Source organism: Scatophagus argus, chromosome 3 (genome assembly GCF_020382885.2).
Source record: "Scatophagus argus isolate fScaArg1 chromosome 3, fScaArg1.pri, whole genome shotgun sequence".
Taxonomy (NCBI): domain Eukaryota; kingdom Metazoa; phylum Chordata; class Actinopteri; family Scatophagidae; genus Scatophagus; species Scatophagus argus.
The window spans coordinates 922,108-942,823 of NC_058495.1; the positions used below are offsets into that span (position 1 = coordinate 922,108).

The window sequence follows — 20,716 nt, forward strand, 5'->3', positions numbered from 1 at the left end:
AAAACAACTCAGTTGACTCAATCAGAACAGGGGGTAATTCATTATCTGATAGTGGGCGAGATCTGCTGATTTGCCCCAGCTATCTCCTTGGATCCAAGTAAGCAGTCTTGCTCAAAATAGCCAAGCTTGATTTTTTTGGTCCATTTTGCTGACCGGGACACCAAGAAAAGCCTGGAGTGGCTCTCACAGTCCCAACTGCTCACGTGGAAAAAGCATGGAGGAGCGGAGCAGCCATGTTTTTATAAGTTGCATGGTGTCACCAGGTGGACCAGGGATCGCTGGGGTTTCCGGCATGTCGCATCCAGTGAGAAACCAGAGTTTGAGTTTTTCACACCTAGGAGCAATGAGTGAGGTTTTGGCTCTTGTTTAAACAAAACTTAATTCAGCTCAGGCTTCTGAAACTACATGCAGGCCTCTCTATTGTTTAAATCTCAGCACATGGCATGAGATCCCAACATTGCAAACAAGATGGATTGGCAGTTGTTCTAATCTGATGTAGATTTAAGTCTTTAGGAATGAGTCTGTGATCTGATTCAGTAGGGAAAATGGAGTGGTGATTTTCCAGAAAGGGCCGAATGATCTTCTGTAAGCAAGTTGTGGCTGGAAACAGAGCAAGTAATCTATGGAGCAATTTCTGGAGTGGAATGGTTGAAGAGTGAATCTGGAGCCGAGTGTGGTTACCGAATACATGGAGAGAATATGGGACTTGAGGCACAAGGTTATCAAAGTTACTAAGAGTAAAGAGCACAAGAGCCATAGGACAAGTTGGCATGACACAAATATGGGACTGTATGATCTGGCATAGAATGGATGAATGAGCTGACCCTTAAATACAAACAGGTGCCTTGTCAAAACATTACCAAATGAAATCTCTTGATACATAGTAGTTACATGACATGACATAGTCTGAGAGAAAAGGCTTGCTATAGGAATATACAAACAATGGAAAACAAAACAGAACAAAAAATTAGAACACGCAGACAGCAGATAGTTACACCCGCTTGTATCTAATGTGGGACTGATATGACCTTTAAAGATGCTGGCTGTTAACACAGTGGCATGCACTGAAAAGACAAAACAAAACAGGGAGTGGGTATTTGTAAGTAGAGAAAGGTGGGGACAGGGGACAGCTTCCAGTGGGACAGGACAATAGGGGAGTGCATTAGCAGCTTCTGTCTCGTGTCCCAGCAGAGGTGTCAGCTTTGTGGTATTGTGTTTAACTTCCTGGCATTGTGACCTTGTCTCACTGAACAGAGGCTATTAATTAGCCAAGCATGTGTGTGTGTGTGTGTGTGTGGGTGTGTATGCGCGATGAGTACATGTGTGGATGGAGGGGAAGAAGGTGTGATTGGCATTGCTTCGCAGCCTGCCTGCTTGCCTGCCTGGCTGTCTATATGCAATCGATAAGCTACAGGAAGGTGAGGAGAAAGGGTGGGAAGGATGGGTGGTGCTTTGGAAGAGAGGCATGTCTGTGAGGGCATTTTCCATGACATTAAAGAGCTCTTCGTGCTATATGATGCAGCCACGCTTCCTGCCCTGTCCATCTCATATGGGACTACCTCCCAGTGTTTCTGCTTCATAGATGATGATGTGCCTTGCTGGGCTTCATAGCTTCTCTGTGTATGTGTGTGTGTTTGCTGCTGTGTTTCTCTGTCCTTGGCCAAGGTTCTAGAAAACAAGAATTCATGCTGGGCGGACTCCATGAGTGAATGATTTCTCCCTGATTTGCTCTGATCAACATCCAGCCAGCCACAAAAGCCTGCCCTCCCTTTCTGCTGTCCCTCCATAATATCACACCTCCTGTTCTTTTTCCCACCTTTCCTGTTTAGTATTTACACTTTGAATTGTTGGTTGCAATACTTCTGTACAAAGCAACTTTTTAAATGCATGACTATTATAAGTACTCAGACCCAGACCGGCCATTGGGAGCACTAGATGGATTCCGGGTGGCCTTGCAGGCTGGTTGTTCCTGCAGTGTCAGGCCAGTGTTAAAAATGATAAATCAAATGTGTTAAACAAAGATGGGTACTCCAGCTTCTTTCCACAGTCCCCAAAACATGCACATTAGGCTAACTGGCTACTCTGCATTGGCCCTAGGTGTGAGTGTGAGCATGTGTGGTTGTCTGTCTTTGTATGTCGGCCCTGCGATTGACTGGCAACCAGTCGAGGGTGAACCCCGCCTCAGTAGAATTGAATTTTGTACATAACAATATGTTGTGTTATTGTTTTACAAAATTCTGATAATTGAAGCAAACTGTGATCAAAAATATTGCAGTATCGTGAGAGCTGATAGTAGAGATTTAGACTTTTAGTTTTGGTTGCTCTAGACTTGATCCACTATGTCAACTTTCACCCAATCATCCCCACACCCCACACATGGAAAACACCCACTCAGTTTTCAGTGCCAGGGACCATTACCCTTCACCTCCTTGCCAGCTTACTGTGGAATCACTACTGCTATGATAAAGCAGCACACCTTGTCCAGAGTTAAGGTCCACATTGGAGGTGGAGTTAAGGATAGCCTTGTGTCAGTGCGTGTGTTTGGTAAATGTCCTTCAGTACTAAGAGCATTGGAAGGAGATGTAAAGAATGCTAATGAAGTGAATCACAAGAGTAAGGACTGACTTGGCCAGCCCTGGTATACATATAGCTTCTCTCTCTCTCTGTGCATGTGTGTGTGTATGGAAGTCTGTGTACTTCCCAATGCATTTGAACACCATAATGTTCACTTTCTCTGAAGTCAAGTGAAGAGAGATCAAGTGAGAAGTGGGCTAGCCAAGGTTAAGCACAGAAACACAGTGATAGGCTATGCATTTTAATTGAGCCTTGAGCAAACACTCTGCAATTCCACTAAATGGCCCCCTGTGATGGATGACAGGAACCAGTGTTGTCCATTTTTCTTCTCAAGAGGAACTTTTGTGTGAGCAGCAGTGTGACTGGACACAAAAGGCGAGGCCTGCCAAAGTCCCATCTCCTTTAAGCTTTATTGACTCCTGGCAGTACATTCCTTCATGTTAGTAGTGCACAGCGAGGGAGAGTGTCAAAGAAAAAATAAATTACCTTACTACATGCCTAAAATGTATGTGCCATGCAACTTTATTGTGTTTGTGCAAATGCAAGTTTGCAGCATGTCTCAGTAACAAGATTATGTCCACCAAAGTTCACCACTGCACCTGTGTAGGCAAGAGTTCACGTTTCAGCAATATTGTTGTAAACTGTACTGGATCCACCAGCTGCTCCATCTTTACAAACTTTTTCTTGAGGATAGCAACTCATTGCATTTTGTCACTACGTAGTAAAAAGGCTTGCTTTTGCTTTTTACGGTAGGAATTTATACGCTCAAATTACATGGTGGAATGATCATCCAAAGTAAAAGAAGTCAGAATTAATTTTGAATAAACTGGATTATTATTATGTTAATAATTTTATAAATCTCCTCATTTACAAATATGTAATAAGCTTGTCTGCAAATTATTGCACAGGGAAAGCTGGGAAAAGATCATTGATTTCTTTCTTTTTATGAGCTGATAAGCTTGAGGGGGAATGTGTCAACTCTTTTTCTCTGTGTGTTTCTAAGGGCATTTTCCTTTAATGTGGGTACAAAGAGCACCCTCCCTAGAGCCATAAACCGCTGGGAGACCGCTGAGTCTGACCAGTGGCTCCTTGATTTTACTGGAAACATGTAGTGGCAGTAATAACCCCACAACCTGCGCACTGGACCGGGACTCTACACAGCTCAACAAGCCTCTGTGGTGATGTTATAGGAAGAGCATTTTAATATGTCTGATGATGGAAAATAACTGAGGCACTGTGTGTGTGTGTGTGTGTGTGTGTGGATGCGAAGGCTGGGGAATTTCAATGTATTTTTTGCAACTGACTGAATAGTGTCCATAACAGTGAGCATTAAACGGTGTCAAATACAGAAAGCTGGCACTGAAGACTTGGTAACAAATCTTGTTATGTTGTATTTGATTAAACCAAAGTGCGTGTTTCTGCGAAAAGCAATGGTGCATTTAAGATTGTGACCAGCAGTGCCCTCAACTCCATAAAATGTCCTTGCACCTCAGAGATGTTTACAGAATCAACTTTGTGGCTATATTGAAACATCAGAGGTAAAGTAATGACATTGATACAGAACATTATAAATTATAATGGCACTGGCTATGGTATTGTTGACATTTCAAAAGATGTTCATCTCCATGTAGTAATTGCTTAAAACCCACAAATTGCTGCAAATTTTTCTTGGCCTCTGTGTGGCATTTTAACCTTGGGATGGAACATATATTTCCGTATATATGGCATGAATGTTCTCCTCCTCTTTCTCGGTGCTTTGTGGTGGTGCAGATGAGCTCTGAGTGGGAGTTTCGTCTGAGAGGGCAGAGGTGCAGAGGCAATGGAAAAATCTATATCCATGTGGACCAGCTGCACTAGTTTATGTAGAAATCCAAAAGTAGATGACACTGTTTTCAGGTTTGGCAAGGCTCAGTGAACAGGACTCAAATGCATGTCTCAGAACAAGAGCTCACGGTCTTTAATGAACAAGCAAGCGTCAAGACAGACAAAGACAGGAAGTGCAAACCAAACAGCGAACATTTTTTTTTTTTTACAACACTGGTTGTGTAAGAAAATATCAACAAACTTCATTATCAGAAAATTATAGTACTGTGAGTATATCAAAAAAAAGATTTCTAATTAGTATTTAACAAGCAAAAAAATTGTGGTTGTGCTTCATTTTGTGCCCTGCTAAACATTAGGTTGTGTGTGTCTATTTTGTTTAATATTGTAATAAAAATAAAGTCACAGCTAAGCGTTCTGTCTTACTAAGGAACCATTCTTGTTGTACTATAGAAATGTAAGTCAGAGAAGCAGGTGTCTTCTGAAGTTATCTTATCTCTATGTCAGGACACCTAAAACATGGTTCATTCTAAAGCAGTACCTTAAGTGCATTGAACTATTAACCATAGAAACAATGCTGCTGTTTCCCACCACATTAGCACAGACCTAACTACTGGTTAAAGAGACTACTGCAAATAGTTGACATCACAACACAAGGTCAACAGCGTGTGTTGTGGAGCTTTTTTAATTGTAAAAATAGTTCATTACTTTTTTTTGTATCTGGACACCTTGACATTTACTATCAGTCCCATAATTATGTTATTATTTTAATAGGCCCTCTTGCTAAACTATTGTCTTGTTAAAAAGAGAAATGTTCAACACAGCTAAGAGCGCTGAACTGGATGAGCTGTTTTTGATATAGTAAAGCATTACAGATGCCATTAGTGTGTGGACACTAAATAGGATTTGTGTTTAAACTTTATTAGAGAGAATTTTTCTGCTTTGGTGAGACAATGTGACATTCAAGACATCTCATTGTTTCTTCCAGGACAGCTTGTCTTTCTCTGCGTAGTCTTTTCCAGCCATGTCTCCTAATGTGATAACTCTCTGTGGAACAGTAATGAAAGCTTGTCCTCATCACGATCAAGCCTTCTTCTTCTGACAACAGACCTTGTAGTTAGAATGTTCAGATCTTGCTGTCATAACAGCAGCTCTGCCTTCATGTAGATCTCTTCTTTTTAGAGTTCAAAATGTAGTGAGACTGACACAGCAATGTGCAAAACTGAACTTCCAACACTCTCTTCAGACCTTTATGTCTTTATTTTACCAGAGCGTTTGCAGTCTTTGTGGGAAAGAGCATCAGCTAAATGCCTCTAGTGTTAACATTTAAATCTACAGACAGCAGAGTGCAGAATATAGTATTTTTTTTTTGGAAAATTTTCCACTTGACACGATGACAGCTTCCACCCCTTTCATCCTCTCTCCATTCTTCTGCTTTGCCCCCTCAGCCCAGAAGTGGGCCTCCGTTCAGCTCTCCTCCTCTCATCCTCTTCTGGTTGCTATGCAGTGGGCTGTCCATCAGTGACCCGGTAACTGTTGCTAGGAGAGGAGTGCAATCTGTCATTGGTGCTTAATTCCTCTCCTATTTATGTGCTATTCTCACTCACTCTCTCAAGAAAGAGGATTCTCTTTCTTGCTTCTCCTTCTCCCCCTCTCTGGCTGTCTTTAAGATCATCTCTCTGCCTTTATCCTCATGGTATCCTCCCCCTCTTCTGTGTGTTAGCTTCAACCTGTCATTCCTCACCCTCCTCATCTCCTTCAATGTCCTTCACCTCTGTTTTCAATCCGCTTGATGTCTCTTTTTGCTGCCTCTGAGTTACAGTATATGTTGTCATTCTTGTGTCTGAAGCCCATAGGAGAGCCCCTTCCATGATGTAGATTCAGTTTGTCTGTCTGCTCACCTTAATGTTGCATTAGCTCTGGATAAATAAAGCATGTTAAATGGCTGGACATTTCTGAATGGCTACAGCAAAGATATGATGGGTTGGTGATGGGAGATGGAGGAGGAAGATATGGGAAAGGAGAGAAGGAGGCAATACTTTTAAAAAAAAACACATTTTTAAACAAAATAATAAAAAAAAGGGATCAGGTTAAAGTAATTCAAAAAAGTAGATCAACCCATCCAAATCTATGGCCTATTTAAACACGCTGTGGTAGGAACCCCCAAAGCATCTCACACAAAAACCAGGCCTACATGGAGAATGGTTATTATAAAAAAGATCTATAAAAAATAAATAATTGCAATAAAAAAAATAAAATAAAAATAAATTAAAAAATATAAATAAATAACTAAAAGTATTATGAGCTTTTGTGTTTATCTGTGCCTTAGAAAAAAGGGTGGGACTTCAGCTCTGTGTTTTGTTAACACTATACATAAATTACTGACAGACTGCAGAGCACTTCTGGAAAGCCAGGGCTGTCACCACATGCACATGGACAACATGCTCAGAGGGTTTAGAGATGTCTGGTGATGGTTGGGGGGGAGGGGTGCAGGTTGCTGAAGGCAAGAGTGAAAGACAAATTGTTGAAAGAACACTGAGTTAATGACAAAAAAAGAAAGAGGGAAGATGTGTTTGGTGAGGATGACGGGGTTAGGGTGGGGTCTGTGCATAATTACATTTTCTGTTCTGAGCAGTATTGGGAATCAATAATGTAATTCATAGAAAAGCCATAGAGCAGCCTCCCATTGGCATTCACAGACACGAACCACGCTTACATCCCAAAGAATTAAAACAAGAGGAGGGGGGAGGATGAGGAGGAAAGAGATGGGGAGATAGCCGTGGGGTGGGGGAGTGATGGTGGTTGCCACTACGTTCTTCCTTTGGTGGACGAAGGGATTGGTGGGAAAACTCTCAGTGTACATACACTATATAGACAAAAGTATTGGGGTACCTGACCATTACCCCAACATGGACTTTAATGACTTTTTTTAAGAGAAAGGAGAGTTGTTAGACATGCTATAAATGGAAAGTTGAGCCATTTGAATATGTCTAAAATAATCTTAAATGAAAATATTTTTTTTTTCCTGTGAAAGATCTTTAAAAGGCCAAATCACAAAGCACAGTGAAGCCATTAGGACAGAAGCTGTCATGAATCCTGTCCTCCACTTTAAAAAAGACAAGCGTTCCATCACTGCCTTTTCTGTAGCAGGAATCAAGAGGGTCTTTCAGCATAAAAGGAGGTGATTTTAAGTTTTAAGAAAACAGCAGAGGGAGTCTTGATTTTTTTTTTATTTATTTATTATTATTTTAACTTTTTACTCCCCAATGAAATGCGTGAGAAATTTTATTCTAAGGAGTTGCAGCAATAGGCCTGACTGTGAGAAGGGACATTTTACTAATAACTATGTTTAATACCAATGAAATGTAACTGTGATACATCCCTGTAAGCCTAATCAGGAACTGATAAAGTATCATGTAGTACTAGCTGTTATTGCATTAACTTGTTACCCAAACGGCTTGTGTTGATCATTTCCAGGCAGTCAGAAATAGGAGGCATCAAAACAAACAAAAAAAAACCCAAAATAGTCAGTGGTCACTGTGAATAGCACAACAATAGTGTCAGTGAAGAAAAAAAAAGACCCCAGTTAGATTAACCTCTCGCATCCTATGCACAAATCTTCTTCTGGGTCCCTACTGACCACCCATTTTCACCTCCACCCTTGTGTGGAATGTGGTATGTGTATGCTCCCTTCAGCTTTCAAGTTCCCAGCCCACATAGTAGACTGTGTATGTGGTGCTGTGATGCTGTGTAAAATGTAAATAAAACAGAATGTGTAATTAGAATTAACACAAAGTCAATTGAAAACTGTACAGAGACAATACATGTTTGATTTGTATCAACGTTTTTAACTTTTATCAATATATGCTAATATTAATTTGATGCCAGAAATATGTTTCAAACCAGATGGGACAGGGGCCACAAAAGACTGGGAAAATTGTGGAATGCTAAAATAAATAAATAAATAAAAAATATTGGAATATTCCACAAGTAAACCGGTTTGTTGGTAACAGGTGATAGTATCATGACTGGTTATGAAAGGGGTATCCTCAACAGGCTCAGTCATTCACAAGCACTTTAGACACTGTGCATCCCAGCTTTCATTATTATTGCATAAGATATATTGTATTAAAACACAGTAAGCCCTTTGTTTACAGTCACAACAAGAAAAAAGCATAGCAGACCTTCAATAACAGGCAAAGCTAATATTAATCTGTTTATTTCCTTCTGTTTTCCCTCTTTGCATACAGTCTGTTATTTGAAGGTATTTTTATGATGATACTAAATGGTCTGACTTGCGATGCTGTTTTGCATGAACTGGTCCTAAGGACTGAGGTTGTCCTTAATGATAACAGTGGTCTGTTTTCTGTTCAGTTAACTTCCTCAGTGTAGTTACTCTTTGTTGTTGACCTTTGTTCCTACAGTGAATGTTATTATGAGGCAACTTGCATGGTAAGGCAGCTAAGGACACAGTTGGTTGTCCTCCAGCCCAGCAGGTATCCAGGCAGGATAGCAGAATGTTGCTGAAGCTCTGATACAGTACTAACCTGCTTTTTCGCATATTCTCCTCCCCTACAGCGCTGACAGGAAGCCAAGTCAAGTCCCAAGCCCTTATCCAAAGCTTACGCAGAGCCACTGCTGGTGGGACACGACACCGGAGAGCAGCTACTGAGGAGACCTACTGGGCCTACTCAGGTGTGTGTCTGAGCCAATACTTCTTTTTCTATTTCTTGTGCGTTCTTTCTCACCAGTCTCTCGATAGGGAAACTGTGGTGAGCCTTTCATTTTCATATTTGCTTTTTGCTGGAGCCTAGTTAGAAACAATGAAACAAATAGTAGCTGAAAAGCCAGAGTTCGGGAAGACATTAAACTGGGAAGCAACTGAATGCAACCCAGATCATATATACATTGTGTTCGGGAGTTGGTGCATGCGGCAGTGCAACATTTACTTGAAAAATTTCGAGTGGTAGCTGAAGAATTCTGGATCAAAGAATGGGATTTCTCAGAATTTCAAAACCTTAGAACAAGAAAAGAGTCAAGGAACCCACATACTAAATAATATATCTCAAATCAAAATCGTAAATCCCAAGAGTTTATTGACATGATAAAAATGGCAAAAATGTGCAAAATTATATTAATATAGAAAATTCGAAACAGGAATACATACTTGTCAAGATATCCTTTTTTATTTATTGGTAATACATTACATTACTGCAAATTCTCAAAATGTGGCCTTTCTTTGCCCCAACTACAGATAAAATAAAGTGTTCCTTTTTACCAGACTTATGTTAGAGAAACAGTTCCTCTTAATGTAAACTCAACACATCCTACTTGCTTACCTGTTGTCTTGATAAATGCAGGGTGATGCACATTCCCACAGCATTTATTTCATCAGGACAACAACAAAGTCATGTCATTAATGCTCTCCTGCTCCATGGTTCTCTTTTTTAAAAAAATACTCTTCCTTCCTACTAATTAAGAGCAGTAGCTTCTGCTTGCAGTTTTTTTTTTCAATCTCTGCTCAGAAACTGTCAATGAAACTCAACACCTCCAGCATCACATTAAAAACCTTCCTACGGCTCAAAGTGCATTATCTTCTCCTTTCCTTGGAGGCGTTAAATGTGAAACATCTGTATGAAGTATAGTTACACTGATATACCAAAGTAGTTTGTTAAAAAAAAACAAAACAAAAAAAAAAAAACCAGAAAAGTAGAAATAATTAGAAGAAATCTGTGGTAAGCTTTTATTTCATGAAGCTGCCTATGCCCCCAACTGAGTCTCAACCATTTTTGGCTTAAGGTTAGATATTAGAAATTTTATTAGTTGATAGTTTCACAAGTACAGTAGTACAAAGGTGTGTGTGGGAGTGTGTGGGTATATATTTTAAAGGGAAAGCACTTATGTGCCACTGTCAGTGTAATACTTTCGTCTTCCTCCTTCTGTCTTTCTCCTTGTCTCTTTTTTTCCCCCTCTCAAATACAATCCTACTCATCTCTCCTCAGTGCTCTTCTGGCCTCAAGGCATCTTCTGGCCTTTTTTATTTTACCAGTGCTTCAGAAGAGAAAAAGGCACTTCCGTTGCCCCTTTAGAGGCTTTAGTTTTTTAGAGGAGCAGCATTAATCTTTCACCATGCAAGTGACACAAGCCCTGGGCCACAAATGATCTTTTAGTTTATTTAGTTCAATATTTCCGCTGGCTCATCTAACCTTAATTGGTTGCCTATCGTGCCTGTGAGAACATGGGAGCTGGTGGGTAAAAATGGAGCTGGTGACAGTTTCACTCAGTGTTGCTGCCTCTGATGCTAAGATGTACCAATGCTCTCCTGCTGTCCCCCACACATGTTTGATTGCGGCTCTTACATAAGATGCTGATGTAATGGTGGGCAGCATCCAGGCAACAGAGGAAACAATGGAGAGACAGGAAGCTGACATATTGGTGGATATATATGTTTTAATGTCACAGTAAGAGCCACAGGGAGCAAACATGTTCTAATTTTCTTTTTTTTATTTTAGCTAAGTAAGTTTTGTTGACAGTACGACTTGCAAGATGCTTTTGTCTTTCCTATTTTGGTATTCTATTTGGCTTTTAGAGTCATCTAAAGGAACAGTTCATCTAAAATCAAAAATTTAGTCATTATTTACTCATCCTCATGTCGATGGTAGCTTGGGTGAATTTTCTTGGTCTGCAAGACATTTCTGGAGCTTCACAGCAAAACACCTTCTGAATAACTTGAAGCTTGGATCTTGTTATGCATTGCACTAAAAAAGAAAAACAAGAACTCTCTATTCGTGTGTGACTCAAGCTTCCAGACTGGCAGGAAAACATGGAGGTATGCAGAGGTTGACAGTTCCTGTAGATCTCTTCTAGCGGCGCAAGTATGTGCATTGCTCTGAAAAAGCAGAAATGTTTTGTTGGACATCGGTATGGGGGCGAGTAGATAAAGACTGAATTTTCATATTTAGATTAACTGTTCCTTTAAGAGAAAGAGCATTGTGAATTCTAATTGAGTGTGTTTTCATTCTCATTATTTACATGAAAAATCTACACTCTCTTCTATTCTCAATGTTCTTTCCTCTTTGATGAATTTTCCAAAGTTTCCTAAACTTCTTTCTGTCCTAATTAGCCTGTTCTCATCACTCCCTCCAGAGGCCTGACAGACTCCAATCAGGACCTCAGTGGGCCATGGCTGGTCTGCCCTCTGCCTGATCAGAACAGCAGATTAAACCCAGGCACAAGAGTTATCTGAGTCCAGACTCCAAACTGTGAGACAGAAACAAAGAGACAGAAAAAGACTGTGATTCACACAGTCACCCCATGCCTGAGTTTCACTAAGGAAAATTAACCTGTGATTTATGGGGTCCTCGTATACCAAGGGGCGATCTCTGGCAGGTATATATTATAAGATATATTACTATGGAACATGATAAAAATAAGAAATGTACAGATTTCATTAAAAAACTTTACTGGTTGCAACAAAACAGCAAGATGTCAACTATGACTCCCATGGAGCATTTAAGGGAGAAATATACAATCTCTGAGTTTAAATCTTTAAAAGTATTCAAAAATATTCAGTAGCTTAAACAAAGATTAGATTAGATTCTGGGTGAATTTTGAATTAATTTAACAAATGTGTGGTGCTTTGTTATGTATCTTAAAAATTAAATGTTCTGAATTTGCTACAAGTGTAACTGATCTGTTCTCCACAAAATGACAGCGGATGCTCATGGGTATCATTTTGAAAAAATACTGAAAGAATTAAAATGAATGACTATGACAAAAACTTAGAAGCATTGTTAAATTCTCTTTGTTGAGTGAACACAGAAATAGCAACAACTATTTGCTTTCTTTTCTTTTACTTTGCAAGTTTATTATCCCACAATGATACACAATAAATAAGAAGCATCAAGCACCAAATACAATCATGCACTACAGAACTAAATAGTGCCTGATCCTGATTTTTGACCACTGATACCAATATACTGTGTAATGTACACTGCAAAAAAACAAACAAAAAAAACCCAAACAAAAATAAAACAAAAAAACAAGACTACTTGTTTAAACTTAAAAAGTAAGTGTCCATGCTGCTTTAAAAGTTTCAAGCTGATTGAAATAATTGCATCACAACTTGTCTTCAATTTATCCCAAGTTGTCTTTGCAGTTTCAAACAAATCAGTATTTCTAGTCAAATAAGTTATATTAATTCAGTTATACCTAAAATGTCCAGTTAATATAATTCAGTCACAATTCAGTTCCAATTGAACTCTCAAGTTGAGTTAATAATCTTTAGCTTCTTTTAACTCAAAGCTGAAATCACTTCAGCTACAGTTCAGTCTACCTACAATATCTAGTTTACATAACTTTATGTTATGCCAACATCCAGCCCCATGGAGTTTGTTCCTGTAGTTTCCCATTTTGAACTTGAACCTGAATTTCCAGCAGTAACAACCCATTGAAGACCCAACCCCGTTGAGGTTCTCTGGTTAGCAGTTTTGCAGAGGGATTTCTGCAGACTCCATAGCATCTCAAGTGCTATGTGTACCAAGCTGTGTATGGTTCCACAACAGAACAGGGTTTGTTCTCAATAATCAGTACATTAACAATTGTTCCAAAATCAGAAAGTCCAGTAGTGCTTCCAGTTGACAAAAACATTCCCTGTGTGTACTGAGTCCCATGTAAGATGACAGTTGTTGCAAGAGAAGCAGCAGTCACATTTCCAAATTTCCTCTTGACAGTGTCTTTGACAGAGGGGTTCAAAATGTGAGGACAGACAGTTGATATTTTCTTCATTTCCTTTCTTTATTTCCATGTAATATGCCAACATGAGCTGGTGCCTGGATGCTAAAGATTGCAAATTATAAACATCAGGAACAACCTTCTCAAAATAGATGTGCTTTGTCTTGAACTTTGTACTTTGCTGCCTATAAGCAAGGGCAGCAGCCTCAAAAGTGACCCATTTTCTTTGTCGTTGCCACCGATCGTTCTTTTTGACCCAAAGGTCTTCGGAATTGCCTGTCGGCATTGGCCTATTTGTCTTACCTGAGAATTCGTAAGGAAAATGTTGAATGTCAGTATTCATTTCCTCTAAGGGAAAGTAATTCTTGTCAGTCTATGTCTTTAACACAGGAAGAACTCCACAGGTACTATTCCTTCCAATATGTCATGCAAGAAGTCTGGTGGAAACCCTGTTACACAGTGAAAGTAGGTTGCTCAGGACACAGTTCCTTTTCACTCCATCAATAACAAAACCCTCACTGACCCTCTGAACAGCTTCAGTGTGGGGTATTTTTGTTCTCAGTGAAAACAAACCATGCCTCACAGAGATGCTCTGAATATCATCTTACCTGGCTAAGCAGAATCTACAGAATTTATCAACAAAAATGATTTTTGAACCCCCCCCCAAAAAAATAGCTCCTAAATTGTCTGATGACACAACAATGACTGTGCCTTTGATACAGGTACCCAGATTCTCAATATAAAATTCCTGGTTTTCAAGTACACAAAGATTTTTGGGTTACTTTGTAACCAAATCTTCACATCATTACTATTGCACAGTACTACAAAGTATGTACTGGATAAGGTTGATCTATCTCTATCTGATAGGCAAGTCTGCAATTACCCAGTAAATTGCAGTAACTTTATTTTTTTTTTCATTGATGTTCCGAAAAGGTTACATATTTCAAATTCATCAATATACAATACGACAGAAATACATAACTCCTCTCTGAAAAAAAGGGGGATTACTTTTCAATTTTCAGTTCAGTTCAGTTTTTTCCCAACAAGTCCCAACAAAAGTTATCTCATGACACTTTCCAATTAGAGTAGACTAGACTATACACTTTAATTAAATTTTGTGATATAGAGAGCCCAACATTCCCCCATGAGCAAGCACTTAACGACAGGGGCGAGGAAAAACTGCTTTTGTGAAGGCAAAAACCTCGGAACAGACCCCGATTCTAGGTGGGCGGCCATATGCCTTGACCAGTTGGGTTGACAGGGAGAGAGACAGAGATTGAGAGGGGTGGAGGGCGAGAGAAGGAGCAGAGATGGTTAGCAACAGCAATAATACCAGAAGTATTGGAACTATAGATGATGATAATAATGAAGTATACAGAAGGTTCTATGAACTGAATTTCCCTTGGGATCATTAAAGTATCTATCTATCTATCTATCTGGTCATTATAATAACAACAGTAGATAATAGGGTACTATCAACTTTTTAGGATATGATGGTGTCTGGCCATTCAGGGCACTACATATGAGGAGAAGAATTTTAAACTCTAAATCCTGGATTTTTCAGGCAGCCAATGTAGAGATGCCAGTACGGGAAAAATATGATCTCTAATGCTGGTTCTTGTGGGTAATCATGCAGCAGTGTTCTGGATTAGCTAGAGAGTCTGATAACAGGGAGTTACAATAATCCATCCTGGAAGTGATAAATGCATGGACTAATTTTTCTGCATCTTTCTGACTCAGAAAGGGCCCAATTTTTGCAAAATTGCAGAGGTGAAAGAATGCAGTCTTTGAAATGTATATTATGTGTGAGTTAAAGGACATGTCCTGATCAAAAACAACTCCTAGATTCCTTACAGTGGAGCTTGAGGCCAAGGTAAAGTCATCTAGATTTACTGTATCGGATATATTGGATAATTTGTTACAAAGGCGTTTAGGGCCCAGAACAATATCTTCAGTTTTGTCTGAATTTAGAAATAGAAAATTGCAAGTCATCCAGGTTTTTTGTATTTAAGACACGCCGGAAGTTTGGCGAGCTAATTTGTTTAATCTGTTTCATTGATAAATATATGGAGTGTTCTCTAATAATATCACGATGGGGAGCATATAAAGGGTGAATAGTATTGGCACGAACACAGAACCTTTGGGAACTCTGTGATGAACTTTTGTGAGTATGGACGATGCATCGTTAACATGAATAAATTGAGATCGGTCTGATAAATAAAACTGAAACAAGCTTAATGCAGTTCCTTTAATGCCAGTTAAGTGTTCCAATCTGTCTGTTAAGATAGACTGGTCAACGGTATCAACTGCAGCACTAAGGTCTCACAGTACAGGGACAAAGATAGGTGATGTGATGGGTGGAGGGGGTGCCTGTTATGATACAAGCAGCTGAATTTTGGAGCAGTTGTAGTTTATGGACGGATTTTTGTGGGAGACCAAACAGAAGGGAGTTACTGTAGTCTAAACGGGAGGTGACTAGGCTGTAGACAAGAATGGCACTGGAGTGAGGACTGAGGGAAGGACAGGTGTGCCCCAGGACAGAGCTCTGGGGCACACCTGTGGTGACGGGGACTGGGTGGGAGATGAGTGATTTCAAGTGAATGAGCTGAGTATGGCGTGAAAGGTATGAATGAAACCATTTGAGAGGTGTGTTTGTGATGCAAATAGAGGAAAGTCTATCCAGAAGGATGGTGTGTCGAAGGCTGCACTGAGATAAGCAGGAGGATAATGGATAGTGAACCGGAGTCAGCAGCAAGAAGAAGGTCATTAGTGATTTTGAGAAGTGCTGTTTCAGTGCTATGGAGGGGATAGAAACCAGACTGAAACTGTCCATGTAAATCACTGAAGGATAGATGGGTATGGAGTTGAGCAGCAACTGTTTTCAAGAGTTCTGTAGATGAATTCTGTAGATGAAAAGATTTGAAATAGGAAAGAATGGATGAGAAGGGACACAGAGACGAGGGTGGACTTTACAAGAACAGTATGAAGGGAGTCTAATTGGCAGGTTGAGGATTTGGATTTTTAAAAAAGTTTGAAAGTTTCATTGACTGAGGGTAGGGTGAATGCTCAGAGTGAATGGGTGGGGGCAACTAGAACTGGGCAGGTGAATCTGGAGCAGAAGTGGGTGTAAGTTGCTGGTGGATATGTTCGATTTTTGAAGAGAAAAATGATACCATAGTACTACAGAAACCAGAGGAGTATAGGTGAGGAAGAAGTGAATCTGGGGGTTTTGTAATGTTTGTAAGGAGGGAGAAAAGGGCCTTGCAGTTTCCTTCACTTGAATTAATTAAACCAGAATAGTAGATGGATTTGGTTTTGTAAATGCAGTCTTTGTAGTGGAGAATATGGTTTGAATACATGTCCTTGTGCACAGGGAGACTGGTTTTCTTGTAGTCTTTCAAGTTGACATCCTTTTGCTTTTAACTGTCGAAGAGTGGGAGTGAACCAAGGTGCAGAGAGAGTAAATGTGACAGATCTGGTTTCGAGTGGAGCAAGATTATTTAGAAGGTTATGGAGGCTGTTGTCATGTGAGGGCAGTTTATCTGGGGTAGAAAAACAGCACTGGGGAGGCTATTGATACTGGAGGATAAATTGTCCAAGTTGATGTCCTTAATTTTACGGAAAGTTATAGTGTGGGGAAGGTTGGATTTAGAGAGTGGGAGATTGACACTGAACGATAAGAGAATGTAGTCCAAGAGAGGCAGGGAATCTGATTTGCAGTCAACAGGTTTAACACCTCAGCAGCAGATTAAGTCCAAAATATGTGTATATTAGTGCTTTAATATGTGTGGGAAAGTTAACAAATTGCTGCAGTCCAAAGCTGTCCAAACATGATGTGAAGTCTTTGATGAGATTATTATTGACATTGTCCATGTAAATGATCTATGATGTAAACAAACCATGGAGGACTGGCATCATTCAGTGGAGTAAAGTCATTTGGCTGCTGCCACATTTCAGTCAGACACAAAAAGTCAAACTTACGGTTAATGAGAAGATCCTGCACAAGATGCCCCTTTTTCTTGAGTGAGCGGATGCTGAAAAGATCGATGTTGACAGTAGTGCTGCTGAGTTTGACAGCCGTGTTAACTGACCTAGCTAGGCGGTCTAACACACTGATCAGCGCGGTCTACTGGTGTTCCTTGGTGGACGTTGAGCAGTGGACCAGAGTGACCCAACAGAGATGGATCCATTGCACTGGAAGCCTTGACGGGAGCCGTGGTGAATGTACCTCAAACAAGGCATGTATAAGATGTCCAGGTGCAGGAGCAGAGCTGGTGGTGGTTGCCCGTGCAGATGCAGGCGTAGCTTAAGAAGCTCAGCGGCAGAGTTCTGAAGCAGTTCTGTTGATGGATGATGGATAAAAGACAGGATAGTCCAGGCAAGCACAATCCACACAGAATTAATCCACATAGTTGTCATGGCTGTGACAGCGGCGGAAGCAGCAGGTAGGCTATGGATGTCAGCTCGGATACTGTAAAAGGAGGACTGAATTAACAAGTGGTCCACACACAGATAATTGCAGAGTCCACAGACAATGAAATTAAAATTACTAGGAGGCCACGGAGCAGTGGCAGCTAAAGACACGCCAATGTTCACTCAACCAGAAACCATAGATACAAAGGATTTCTTGTGCAGACCATTTAAAACATGTTCAACTGGGTCAATAACATCAAATTTTACCATAGAAAATGAGAGTCTTTGGTATTTAGTTCCAAGAGGACCACTTTCTGAAAGACAGCAAAGAGGATGATTTTCTGGAGGGTCTCAGTCACTAAATTAAGTGTGGCATCATCTGTGTTCACGTTATGTTCTTTAAGAACCACTTCAACTGTGTTTTTTGAAAGTTCACCTGCCAAAACACCAATTTCCTGAAATTATTCGATCATTTCCTTTGTGACTTTGATACATGTAAGACTGCTGGCATGCGTAGAAGCAAAGATCCAAGTCTTGACTTATTTTTTTCACTGATATCATTGCCATGTTCACAGTTAGCATCTCCATCATCATAAGATATAAGATAAGATAATCCTTTATTAGTAACTTTGAAATTACTATGTTACAGCAGCAAACAGGATATAGAGAGTGCAGTGCATGCAAGGATGAGGGAAGGATGTGCATTCAAAAAGAATAAGTGTGCATTCAGAAAGAATAAATACACAGGAAACAAGTACCTGAATCTGTACACAGTACAGTTCATCTGAATAGAAGTCAAAATTTCCATCCACAGAATGATTGCTAGTGTGTGCTATTTGTGCAGCAGTATCTACAACACAATCTTCAGTGTATTCAATTTCTTTTGGTAGCCATGAAGAAGCTCTGTTTTAAAGTCTTGTATAGAGTTGGAGTTATGACATCAACTTTTGTGTGATTTAAAACTGGACTGAACGCTTGATTTAAAAGCACTATGATTATATGGGCAAATGACAGTTTTCTTATTTCTCAAATGTGTGCCAAGATGAAGAATATGTAGTTTATCATTTGCCGGTTCATCAAAGTCACATAATTGGCTCTTAATTCTCACGTTCACCGGTTCACTGCTACTAAATCCAAGCTGCCTCACATGTGTTTGGCGAGACTTTTGTGACTGGAAATAGCACGTGCAATCATTGTAAATGCAAGGGTGGGCTAATCTTCTTCCATGATGACGTCCTCTAGAGCACACACTAGGGGTCATCAGGACCCTCCAACACAGGGCACTCAACATCCCCATAATCCCCACTGGCAAAGAGAAGGAACAGAACCACATCCAGAAAGCACTTAAAACGTGGTTGTCCAAACTGGGCCTTCTTGAAAGGTAGCAGGAAAGAGGACAACAGATAAGGAGGACAACAGGAGGAAGAACATCACTGTTCCAAACATTGCAGAAGTATCAGAGAAACTCAGGAGGATTTTCAATAAACACTAGGTTCCGGTACATTACAAACCCAGCAACACTTTAAGACAGAAACTGGTACACCCTGAGGACAAAACCCCCAGACACAAACTAGATAACGTGATATATGCAGTGCAGTGCAGTGAGGAATGACTTATACATACAGACGTATGGCACAACACAGAAGAGCCAACATCTCCGGCCAGGACTCAACAGTCCACCTGCACCTCAAAGCCAACACTCCTTTGAAGTTGTACCTACTGAAATACTTATTTTTAGCATTTTAGCATTTACGATATGACCCACATGTTGGCAATGACAATCCCTTGATGCCTGTCTTATACCATTGATACACACACACACACACACTTGACTGCTTGACTGGACATTAATTTTCAGATCTGCACAATTTCAAGGTTTGCTGTCAAAGACAGGCAAACCTAATTTGCGTGCTCCTTGTCAAGCTGTTTACCATTCAGCACCAGCCACCATCAGAGAGCTCTTAGGCCTTTGTCCTGCAGCCTTGAAGTGGGAAAATGAAGATGGAAATTGATGATTTGCTGTACTGTCATTTCACTCAAAGGGGAAAGCAATTTTATTAGCCTGACAGTAAGTGGTGTTTTTCTTTTTTTCACATCTGAAAATTGAAATTCATATGTAGGAGAATTAAAGTCACAAATTAGACAAGAAATACCAACATATACAATTCAAACTGTTCAACACAATCACACACACACACACATACATTTAATACATACATACATATTTACACTGCTCTGCATTGTTTGTCCACCAACCCCTATCTAAATTGTTAGATTCTTCCCATGTGCAGATACCTTGCATAGTATGTATAAAATCTGGGTGAATGGGTGAATGCTCAGTTTGCTTTGAGTGGTCAGTCAGACTAGAAATATCTGTGGAGGTTCTCAGTCATCCAGGTCATATTCACTGAAAGAGTTAAAGCAAGGCGTCTGGACTTGTGAAGATTTGGCTTGAAGACGTTTCGCTACTAATCCTAGCAGCTTCATTCTGAAAAAACTGACGGGTGGGGAACAAATATATACACCTCAGTGGGAGTGTCTAAGTGAAACTAACTAAAACAAAGGATCTGATGGTCCTGCAAATTTGTCTATGTAGTCTGACTGCCAGTGATGGTCCTCTGTGTCTAACGACTGGCTATCTGAGTCTAACGACGTTAGTCTAACGAATCTACGCTTGGATTAGCAGCGAAACGTCTTCAAGCCAAATCTTCACAACTTCAGACGCCTTGCTTTAACTCTTTGAGTCGCACTAGAAGAGTAAGTACAAGTAAGTATGGCCCATTTATCAAATAATTGTAAAAGAAATAAGCTATAAGATGTTAATAATACAAGTTTGGAATTCTGATTTTGAATAATGCTTCCATGCGAATCACACTTCCCCACAAAAAAGAAGGTATGTCATACCTGACCTTTCAGTTCTAGGCCAGCAGAGGGAGAATACACAATTAAAAGCATTTATGAACAATGAAACATTATAGGGTAACAATGAAAACAATAAGAATGAAAGCAACGGCAGGGAATAAGACCAAGAGCGAGGGAAAAGCTGGGAAAATAGGAGTGCTAACCAGAGAAGCGATACCAAAATGGTACTGAATAATGATGATGCAAGGATGAAAAACCAAAATAACAGCGGAAATTAGAATAAGAGGGATATGGCTGTTAATGCAGGGAAATA

At 40.0% G+C, this 20,716-nt stretch overlaps 1 protein-coding gene across 1 annotated transcript in view; it reads left to right on the forward strand.

Annotated features, from left to right (window-relative positions):
* Nucleotides 1-20,716, forward strand: part of LOC124054264 (receptor-type tyrosine-protein phosphatase gamma-like) — a 404,131-nt gene that overhangs the window by 66,768 nt on the left and 316,647 nt on the right. The window contains exon 2 of the mRNA XM_046380034.1: nucleotides 8,974-9,090. Within this exon, the coding sequence (XP_046235990.1) occupies nucleotides 8,974-9,090 (117 nt within the window). The remainder of the gene's footprint in view (nucleotides 1-8,973; nucleotides 9,091-20,716) is intronic.